The sequence below is a fragment of the Larimichthys crocea genome, chromosome XIII (assembly GCF_000972845.2).
Source record: "Larimichthys crocea isolate SSNF chromosome XIII, L_crocea_2.0, whole genome shotgun sequence".
In the NCBI taxonomy this organism is placed as follows: Eukaryota; Metazoa; Chordata; class Actinopteri; family Sciaenidae; genus Larimichthys; species Larimichthys crocea.
Genome location: NC_040023.1, coordinates 23227600 through 23238317, shown reverse-complemented (window position 1 = coordinate 23238317; position 10718 = coordinate 23227600). Strand labels below are relative to the sequence as shown.

At 40.9% G+C, this 10718-nt stretch overlaps 2 protein-coding genes across 2 annotated transcripts in view; one reads left to right on the top strand and one right to left on the bottom strand.

Moving 5' to 3' along the window:
- The window catches only part of LOC104926223 (actin-binding Rho-activating protein), a 1911-nt gene extending 1859 nt beyond the window's left edge, over window positions 1-52 (bottom strand). Inside the window, exon 1 of the mRNA XM_010740033.3 lies at window positions 13-52. The gene's annotated coding sequence lies outside the window, so the exon portion shown is untranslated. The remainder of the gene's footprint in view (window positions 1-12) is intronic.
- Window positions 53-70: 18 nt separating this feature from the next.
- trmt11 (tRNA methyltransferase 11 homolog) lies at window positions 71-9386 on the top strand. The gene is made up of 13 exons (XM_027287450.1): window positions 71-215; window positions 1047-1112; window positions 1233-1306; window positions 1403-1484; window positions 1630-1722; window positions 1848-1982; window positions 2063-2219; window positions 2313-2393; window positions 2596-2760; window positions 2898-2970; window positions 3485-3619; window positions 6533-6653; window positions 9039-9386. The coding sequence occupies exons 1-13, from the start codon at window positions 138-140 to the stop codon at window positions 9180-9182; spliced, it is 1404 nt and encodes a 467-aa protein (XP_027143251.1). The 5' UTR covers window positions 71-137; the 3' UTR covers window positions 9183-9386.
- The last annotated feature ends 1332 nt before the right edge of the window (window positions 9387-10718 follow it).

Below are 10718 nucleotides of genomic sequence, written 5' to 3'. Positions count from 1 at the left end.
TTGAATAGTTACATTTCAGGCGGCGTGTTGACAGAAAACACCTCATTCTTTTTCCATTTACGGTAATGTGGCACCGGTCGGTACTTTGTGTCAGAGCCCTGTTTCAAACCGGACGTGTTTTGAATGAGCAAACAAGAATGGCGACCACCACAGGTCGATCATGCCTGCAGTATCTGCTGCACCTCGCGCAGGATCACCTGGACTTCAGGCTGCCGGTAACCCCCACACACCTCCTCACACCTCCTCACACCTCCTTCACCTCCTCACACCTCCTCCAGCTCTGACTGTGAATGTCTGTGAATGTCTGAGTTAAATGTGACAGCCCTCGTGCTACGTTAGCCGCATGCTAATCCAAACGATATAAACTCAAACTTTGGTCTCACGTGAGGTGTTCGCGATGTTTATCACGTGGTAGGAACACGCTGACACCTGTCCTCCCTCGGTGATAAGTTCACACACATGCATGAGCTCGTTATGTCTCACTTTACCCATCTGTAAGTGTCAATATATGAACAGGACGCACCGTGACATTATAGATTTAATCTGCAGTGATGCACATTTGAGTGATGCTCGTTGTTTGCTTAATTTAAATGCTGTCATCCTCTGATGACACCCCATCCCTTATCCTCTGGTTGCTAGTGATGTGTCTCATGTTGTAGAGTGTATTGTATATGTGCTATAATGCTGAGGTGTTTTTTATTCTGCTCCTGTCAGGGAGCACAGGCTGGGGGTTGTTCTTTTTTTCTCCCCTCTCTCCCCATGTTGTGTTGCAATTTCGTTGTACTGTACTTGTACTGTTACAATGACAAATAAAGCCCTTATCCTATCCTATGTTTTACATGTAAGATCAGGAGTATTGCTTCACCTGTGACAACAGCTGTATGGTTTCTAACATCTTTGAGACCTTTTAAAACGGCCTGTAGTTTGAACTTAGGTTTGGGGTTTGAAAGACGTGGTACTGGTTGGAAAATACCAGACGAGGAAGGATCTGACAGAAATCTACTAAACTGCATTGAATCTTTAATCTGCCTCTCAACTTTTTGCAGGAGATTAAGGCTTTGTTGGCTCTCAGGGGAAAACCATTCCAACCTAGTGAAAACTTCAAAGAAAAGGTTTGCAAGTCAAATATACATATTTTATGTTTTTTTTTTTTTTTTCACATCAGAAGGTGTCTGTCCTGTAGACTCCATGTTCTCACAGTCACATGCTCTCTTCTCGCCTCTTCTCTGTAGACCCCTTTCTGGTGTCTGGATGGCTTGTCTGAGGAGGATGTCCGCAGTATCATGGCGAGATCTGTTTGTACAAAGTAAGTGTTTTAGCTCTTTGGGTGGGTAAGTGATGCACTGCCCTTATCTTGTTACAGTGGCAGTGTTGTCTGTACTATAATGCATTGTCCTCTCAGGTCTGCTTTTGAGCTATGGGGCCATGGACAAACACACAGTGAACTCAGAACATCCCTCCTGAAGTACCCGTCAGAGAACATGGTTCGTGATGCTGCAGCTTATAGTCCCATTGTGTTGAACACACCAATCTATCCAACCGTAGAAAACAAATGTCCAGCAGAAACATGCAGAATTCAAAATAATGTTTAATTTCTGTTTGTGCTCCTCCTCCATCGTTTTCCTACAGTCACCGTTCATGCACAAAGACTCAACTTACAGAATCAATGTCTACACTTACAACAAGACTCTGGTCTTTCCTGACAGAATCAAAAGGATTGACGTGAGTATTTAGGTGTGTGTGTGCACATCAATGAATGAGTGCATGTGAAAACATTGGAGCGTTTGTGGTGTTTGTGCATCTTTGAATGCCTGTATGTACATGCATTTTATTTATTTTCCCACCAGGCTCTGGAGTATCTTCCGTTTGAAGGCACAGTGAGCCTGAAGAGCCCTGAGCACATTTTCTGTTTGTTGGAAGATTACGGCACGGACCCCAACAACATTCCTGAGCAACCATTCTATGTCTATTTTGGCCGATGGGTGAGATACGCTTGACTGTTGGCTTACGTTTGACTAACAAGAGGTGATCTGCACCTCAACGCGTTCCTTCTTTACATCAGATCGCGGATGGACAGCGTGAACTGATTCGCTCCCACAGTGTGAAGAACAGACACTTCATAGGAAACACCAGTATGGATGCCGCCCTCTCGTTTATTATGGCCAACCACGCTAAGGTCAAAGAGAATGACGTTGTCTTTGACCCATTTGTTGGCACAGGTGAGATAATCTTACACAGGCATGGCTATAGTTTCTTTGGGATGAAACCTGTGTCGATTAATGGAATCAGTTTTCTCTTTTGATGTGTTTCAGGGAGCCTGTTGGTAGCATGTTCTCAGTTTAAAGCCTATGTCTGTGGAACAGATATTGATTACAACATTATTCATGGCAAAGGTAAGTCAGGTTTAAATTGTACATCACATGTAAGTGTAATATTTTAGGATTGTGACTTAATCTTACACTTAAGTTCTGTTTTAATTCAAGTTTGCGACTATTGCTTCAGGTCATTTTTGTGTTCAGAATCAACAGTGGCAGGATGCATACTCTGAAGTTCAGATACCATCTGAATCTTCTAAAAGAGCCTTTCGACTTCCAGGTAGATCGAGCCGTAAAAACCAGAAGTGGCGAGGACCTGATGAGAACATTAGAGCCAACCTGCGACAGTATGGAACAGAGAAGATGTATTTAGATGTAATGTTGTCGGATGCATCCAAGCCTGTCTGGAGGGACGCCGCTCTGTTTGACGTCATCATTACTGATCGTAGGTCCTGAGTTTATTCTTAACAGACCACATTAACATCTTAGGCGTGCTGAGTGTGAAAACCTGTGATTAATGTGTTGATAACTTTTGTGTAATGGCCTTTTGTTTTTTCCCCCCGTGGTCCTTTTTAATGGCAGCTCCGTACGGAATCCGCGAGTCCACAAGGAAAACAGGCTCTCACAAAGACATTACTAAACCCTCTGACGGCATGTAAGTTCACATGATACTCCATGACTTATATGTTCGGCCACCCCTGTACAGCAGTGAATTTTCATTGGTTCTCATTGGTTCTCATAGTTACTTTTGAGGCATAATTTAAAGGTCCAGTTTGTCAGATTTAAGGGGCTCTATATACAGAATATGCTAGAAATGGAATATAATATGCATCACTCTGTTTTTATTATTAGTTAATCACCTGAAAATAAGAATTGTTATGTTTTTGTTACCTTATAATGAGCCTATAGACATCATGGGTCCTCTTCCACAGTGTTCTCGATGTTGAAAAGAGCGCTCTGTTTCTTTAGTAGCCCAGAACTAACTGGATCTAAATTGTAAATTTTGCTGCCACCATAGTTTCTCTTTCACCCTTTTCCCCTTTTTTAATGAGTAGAGCAATGTTCTAAATAACTTCTCCCAGTTAGAAGAATCCTTTTGAATGTTTTGGTTGTTATGTTTAGTTACTCTGGTCTAAACCTGCTTGTGTTTATTTGATTGTCCTGTCCAGCTATGTGGACTCTCACGTCCCCGTCTCCCAGGCGTACCACCTGAGTGACATCTTCACAGACCTGTTAAATTTCTCCGCCCACCACCTGGTCATGGGTGGGAGGCTCGTCTATTGGCTGCCTATCTACAGACCAGAGTGAGTATACAGACTTGATGTATGGTGTCATTAGCTAACAATATAATTGTCTTCATAATTATGAGCCTGCCGCTGCAGTGTAGCCTCCCACAGTGTCATGCTCTTTGAGGCTGACTGATTTCTGTTAAACAGTCAAACTGGGTCCATGACAAATATATTGTTATTGTTGTTGTTCTTGTTTAAAATCATTTTTCTTTGGTGTGTGTTTTGTGTTATGGCCTTAGATCGAGAACTCTTTTTCTTTAAATGGTGCTTTTCACCAAGCAACAATTTGTATCAATAGGGGGCAGGCTCATACCATGAACCAGAACTGCACAATGCAGGCTTGTCGACTGTGACCTACAACATTTATATTTAATTAATCCACAAGCAACCAAACAACGTGAAGCAATGGATTAATGTCATGTAAACATGCAGTAAATACATTTCATAAAACCAATAACTGCATGTAATTTAATTTGTTTTTGAAAGTTAATTGTGGAAGTGTAAATATAGTACAGACTGTGGTGAAGGTCTGTTTATTAATCGGTTTGGACACATTGGTTAATGAGCTGCTAAATGCTTTTAAAACCTCGGAGTGTGTTTGTAACTCTTTTAGTTTGACTGGCTGGACTGGACTGGCACACAAAAGCCTTTTCCACTACACTTTTCCACTTGGGTTTTCCATTCCCGCTCCTATAAAACATCGTCCTGCGTGTCTAACCACCTGCGTGTATGACAGTGTTTATACAGAGTAGTATACAGGTGTGTTGAGGTTTTCCTGCCCAAACAGCTGGGTTACAGTAAACCACAACTGACGGCTCCTTTATACGTTGGCTCGTTGGCTCTATAAGACGTCTCTTGTGAAACACAGTTGTGCATTGTTAAATGATCTGTGCATTAGCAGAAAGTGAAGTGCTGACTCGAAGTGCAGGTGTTTGACTGTCAAGGTATGAACCACAACAGATAGCGGCAGCAGCAACTGACGTTTGGAAGAGAAAAATCCCCCCCAGGGTTGGAGCTCCTTCTGGTCACTGATTATAAGACCCGGAAGGAGATGAGATAATCATGCGCTCTCTGTTTTTTTTAAGTATATGTGTGTGTAAATGTATGTATGAGAGACAACCACATGTACAAACACACCTTGCAATCCTTTGTACTTTTGCATATGTCCCTGAGTCTTTGCATGTATGCATCCATACATATGCACAAATGTGTGTGGTCTCGTGTATGAGCCCGTGCATTCATGTGTGTCATCATGTTCACACATTTGTCTTTGCCCCTCATCTACCAGTGCTTGACTCTGTGCCTGTCAGAGCGCCATGCCAAAATAAACGTCTGAGGCCAGGCGAGTCAGATATGTGAACTATCTGTCTCTGCGGTCTGACCTGTGTGTGTGTGTGTGTGTGTGTGTGTGTGTNTGTGTGTGTGTGTGTGTGTGTGTGTGTGTGTGTGTGTGTGTGTATGTGTGTGTGTGTGTTTCTGTGTACAAACGCATGTGTGTTTTTGAATGTGTGTGTCTGTGTGTATGTAAGCCCAGACGTAGCCTGTCTCCTGGGCCTAATCTGGGGCTCTACAGGGGAGGTATCAGGTTTCTGTCACCCCCACATATGTGTGTATCTGCGTCCATAGCTGTGATACAAACAGTGGGGATTGTGTGTGTCTGGCTGCTTCATTTGTGTGCGTGTGTGATGACAGGTGACACAAAATCTTGTCAGCAAAAGATGACGTCTAGACCAGGTCAGACCCCTTAAACTCTCTTCCCTTTCTCTCCTTAAAAAATAAATGAAGGGAAGGGAAAAGTATCAAGATAGATGATGGAATATCAGTCATCACAGTCATAAAGTGAACTAATTACAACATAAACAAGTGAAGCGAAGAAAATAAAGCGGCTGTATTGTCCGATGTAAGGCAATATGTGCCTCATTGAGGATAAATGAGCAATGTTTTGATTTTCAGGTCATCATTTTTCACTTTAGTATAAGTTTGTGGACATGTTGGCAAATCCCTCATTTAGTGCTACTGACAGTTGAACTGTAGGCCACTGTCCACAGCTTCAGCATCAGATTTTGCATGAAATTCAGATGAATTGGCTAGTTTAAATATTAACCGTCATATAATATAATTTAAATATGTGTTTAAGGATTTCTAATTGTGTGTTTTGAAGTTCATGTCACATAACTGTGTGTCAGAAAAAGAAGCTGATGGTGAAAGACAACGTCTGCCTCTGGTTCAATGTTAACATTAGCTCAACAGGTAGGGCTCTCCACTAATGACTCCTGATTGGCAGGAGAGAATTATCACCCAGCTACATCACCGTGACTACCAAACATCCCGTTGCCACAAAAGCCCACAAGTGGCCATAGCAACAGCGCAGACAAACAGTGACGTGCAAATCTGGCTTTGAGTCGGGACTGTTGCTGCTGTGATGGTGGTTAGGAGAAAGTGCTACTGACACAAATATGCAAACACATACATCATCCGCTGTTAATAGGCCCTTACCTGACCTGGCTTGTGATGACAGAGCCAGCAGTCGACCTGTCAGGTCAGAGTCACTTTTTCCACCTTAGTCTTTGCACAAAATGAGCTACCTTAGCTGTGGGTTACACTGCACTGGTTGAATGTTTAGTGATCTGATAGGTGGAAGAGAACCAGGCACAGAAGGTGAAAGGAAAAACGTTGGAATGGGTGGCAAAGAGAGTTGGCAAAAGTTCGTCAGTAATTTTGACAGGATCAGTCTGTATCCAGGCAGCTTTTTTTTTTTAAGGCAAAATGGGAAGTTCAATGTTTTCACAAGTGCCTTAAACATTCCTCTTATGTAGTTCTTTAGGTATGAAAAGTATTATGAGGGAAATTGGTCTACATCTGTTTTTTCTGTCTCTTTGCTGTTTTTTGGGGTCTGATGTCTAAGTGTGTGCACGTGTCCTTTTTCAGGTACTGTGAAGAGATGGTACCGCTTCATCCATGTCTCCAACTCATCAGCAACTGTGAGCAGACGCTTTCAAGCCACACCTCACGACGCCTGATCACCATGGAAAAGATCAAGGAGCCAGAGGTATGTGCATGAGATTTTCGGTGTGTGAAATAATGAAAGTCAGTTAATGGATAAGTCGATCAACAGAACGTTATTTATTTCTGGCTTATTTGGGACAGATACAGTATACACAGACAATCTGAAAACAACTATCCGATGCAAGCGTCAATGTTTATAGTGGAACAGCTGTCCCTGGAAGGTTTTTTATGAAAATTCAAAATTAAAACAATGAAGTCAAAGAAGATAGATAGAATATAGAAACATAAAGCACACATTTAAGAACATGCCATAAGAACAGGTTTAAACCAGGAATTACTAGCAGCTATGTTGACAATCGATTAACTGCTTCATTTTTAAAGAAAAAAAATGACAAATGTTCTGTTTCCTGTTGCTTTCTGTCCTCATTTGTTAATAAACTAAATGTCTTAGAACAGACTTTTGTTCTGTCAGTTGGATAAAACAAGCTATTTGTGACTAATGTATCTGCTAGACATTTTTTTTTCTCCATGGACAGAATTACATACTAATTCTCTGTGAACTTCACATGTATTTCTAAACTATTAGAGCTGTCAGCAGGTCACCGGCACAGTTGTGATCCAAACATTTCCAATAACTTCACAGCACTGTGAAGTTCAAAAGTCAAAAAGTACTGAAAAAAGATCAATGTAATAATTTCCAAAATATACAACATGTTTTTACCTAATAAAATATTCTGCTTCAGTCCATATTAGTCGGCCTTTAGTCCTTTTAAAAGAGATTTTCTCTGCATGCTCTAAACTTTTGCTCTCTGAATTGCTGCACACACACCATGCAGCATCTGTATTAATGGAGTGGTTCAATAGCACCATAAATTATAGTCATTAAAAAAAAGTTGCTTTAATTATTGTAACAGGCGGTCATAGTCAAAACAACAGCTTCTTTAATATATAGTTTGAAGTCATAAGTTGCGGTTGCACAGTGATAAAGGACATCATATCTGCACAGTACCAACCTGTGTGTGTGATGGAGAATTTGTTTACTGTTTTTCTATGTGTGAGCATGAACAGCAACACAGATATGACTCATGTAAAATGAAAGCATGTGTGTGCCTGTTCTTTCATGCTTTTTTTCTTTTTTAATTTATTTGTAGTTCATAGAATTGTTTGTATATGTAACCACATAAGTATGTGTCATGTTTATGTATGTAGTTTGTGCACATGTGTGTTTTTTACATGTTATCCCAGTGGAAGTGATGGTGTCTCTCTCTCTGTCTGGGGTAAATCCTCACCATCTGGCTATGATTGGCTTATTTCTTTTATACTGGAACACTAAATGGCTTAATCACACATCGTATGGAAAACAATCCATCTTTGGATCTGACATCCATTCCATTTCAAAACCCCAAATTGCTCCCATAAAAGCCCTTGTATGACACGCACACACAAACACACATTTGTTTGATCTTCCCTGACTGGTATCTATCTCAGCTCACAGAGTTCAACCTTTCCAAATAGGCCTCAATCTTCACCTATCTGCACTGTGTCACCAGAGTTCACAGTTTGGTGTGGGCATACACTCAAGTGTTTTTAGGCCTATGATCCATGTGCACATGTCCACACTGTTTTCTGTGTTTTGACAATAAAGGGGCTAGCCTAATTGCTCTACATGTTTCCTGTTAAACTAGTACAAAACTATCTCTTTAAAACATTTTCTTATTTATGGGGTGTGACTTAATGTGTCTGATGGCCATAAATGACTGATTTGTATGTAACCCACCACCTGTTTGCTTGTTGACAATGACTGAGTGGTTAGTTCCACTGTTTTCAGTTGTTTGTAGTTCTGCCTCTCTGGCGTTATTAATATGGGTCCATGGTTATGTTGTCAGTCTTGTTACTCGGACCTTTCCCTCAGAGTGGTCACGGAAACCTTCTTCAGGTTGCTTGGCAGCATCAGCAAGAAAAAAAAAAAGGTGCTGCTGATAAATTACAGGCCCAGCATTGGAGTCATCACTTCCAACTCAACTCACCTCATTATTCCTCTTCCCAGCATCTCTCTACCTCCCTCCATCCCTACCTTACGGCCAAGACAAGCTGTTTAACTGAGGGGATTCATAACAGTTCATATAGATTGTTAATATACACGACAACGAACAGTCCCATTCCTACATGTAAATATGGAGAAAGTATTCAAAGCTTGTGATGCCAGAATTCCACTGTCATGTAGCGGGAGTTGCTCTGGCAGCTGCTTGTTTATTTTTTTATTATATTTTTCTAATGACGCTCTAGCTGAAAATCTGAATAGCAAGATGTATCAGAAAGTTGTATCTTGATTTTTACTATTAATGTAGCCATGTGCTCTAAAAAGTTCTATAATAATTGATAAAAAACTGCGCTTTTTAACATCTAACCCCCACATTTGTCTCTATAGGAATTAGACAGCCTGTCTCATCAAGCAGACCCACGCTTCAGCCCCTACCAGGGACACAACGCCTTCAGAGAGAAGTATTTCAGTGGACTGAACAAGAGAGGAGGTGGCAAGGAGGACAACAAATCCGATATCAATGGAGAGTGAATGAACGGGAAGATGAAGATCAGAGGAAATCGCTTGTGTTTTTATAGACAACCAGAACATGATTTGGACTGTTTGGACTCAAAGAGGGAAACAAATTTATAACTTATTTGGTTATAATTTTTTTTAATCTTTCTCACTATTTTAACTATGATTATTTTTATGCCTGTACTTTTTGCCCTGCAAATAAATGGATAAAACACACAATACATGTGTCATACTGGGTTTTAAAACAAGAAGACACTTAGTGCAACTAGACGGTTGACAGACTGAATTGTAAGATATTACCAATTAGCATTTACTGAAGAGAGAGGGACAGATTTAAAAAATGAAAAATCAAACTTATTTAAAGGATTTAACTTTATTTGTGTTTGATTTGTTTCCTTTTGGGCATTTAAAATCTCTGATAGGTTAACAGTCTGTGCTTCCTCCTATTTACTAAATAATAGCGCTATTATCAGTGCCTTTAATGTGCGTCTTGTACACTAACCACAGGGTTTATTGTACCAGACTTTTTATATTGACTGATTTGATTAACAAAGATTTTTTTTTTCATTTTAAATCTAAACTTTGAATACAGAATTAATAACCACATGTAGAGCAGTTTAGAGCCTTGCTTTATTCAGACAAACGGAGCATGTTTAGGCGAGAGAGGCCTCCCTGTGCAGGCAAGAGCCCAAATAACAGGGCGTCCCCACCTTGCCACACACCACTACAGTTAGTCAGCAGCTTTTGTTGTTTTCCAACCACAGTTTACATGCAGCCTGGCTCATTATTCATCTCCTGAGAGCGATGCAGCAGGCCTTTATGTACATTACTCCTTCGTTCTGTTTATCAGTTGGGCCTCTGCCCTTCCACCACACTTCCCTGTTCGCCCTGCTTCACAGGGAGAGAGTTCCAGGCACCATCACATGATACTCGGCTCGCCATCGTTTGCGGTGCGCGTTGTTTACAGTTCCCACAGTGCCCTTTTGTTATCCATCATCAACAAGAAAAGTCAAATGATTCCACCAGACAGCTAAGAGTCCTCGCCTGTGTACTTATCACTTCTGTCCCCTCGCTCTGTGTTTCATACATGTAAATGAGTAATGTGTTTGCCACAACAGAAGACCCCTCTGTGTCGAAGATGGTCGTTTTAATGTCTCTATTACTGTGTTTGAGGAGTGTTTGCTCTGCCACAATACAGTGATAAACTGTGTTCTCCAGTCCTTAGTCTCCAGTGATGCAGACTATAATTAAGGAGGGGAGCGGAGGGAAGGGGCGGGGGGGTTCCTCTCTACACCACGTAATGCTGTCCAGACGTGGAAATTGTGTTTGTGTGTGTACATGTGTGTACTTGTGCTATCTGGTTTCGTTTTATGTTGGATGCTAACTGCAGCAGAACAGTTTCCTGGTGTAATTCAGTGGCAATAAATTGATCTGAGACATAACCTGTAAATAATAGTAAATCATATCTTAGTCTTTACTACTTCACTTTCCACTTTCTTTTCTTTTTTTTATCCTGTGTGTGTGTGTGTGTATATATATATATATATACAT

Bases quoted from the DNA above. Each gene is read 5' to 3' on its own strand.
- trmt11 (XM_027287450.1), top strand. From the start codon at position 138: ATGGCGACCACCACAGGTCGATCATGCCTGCAGTATCTGCTGCACCTC. The intron at 1,307-1,402 runs GTAAGTGTTTTA...TTGTCCTCTCAG, and splicing joins GCGAGATCTGTTTGTACAAA to GTCTGCTTTTGAGCTATGGG. The intron at 1,983-2,062 runs GTGAGATACGCT...TCTTTACATCAG, and splicing joins ATGTCTATTTTGGCCGATGG to ATCGCGGATGGACAGCGTGA.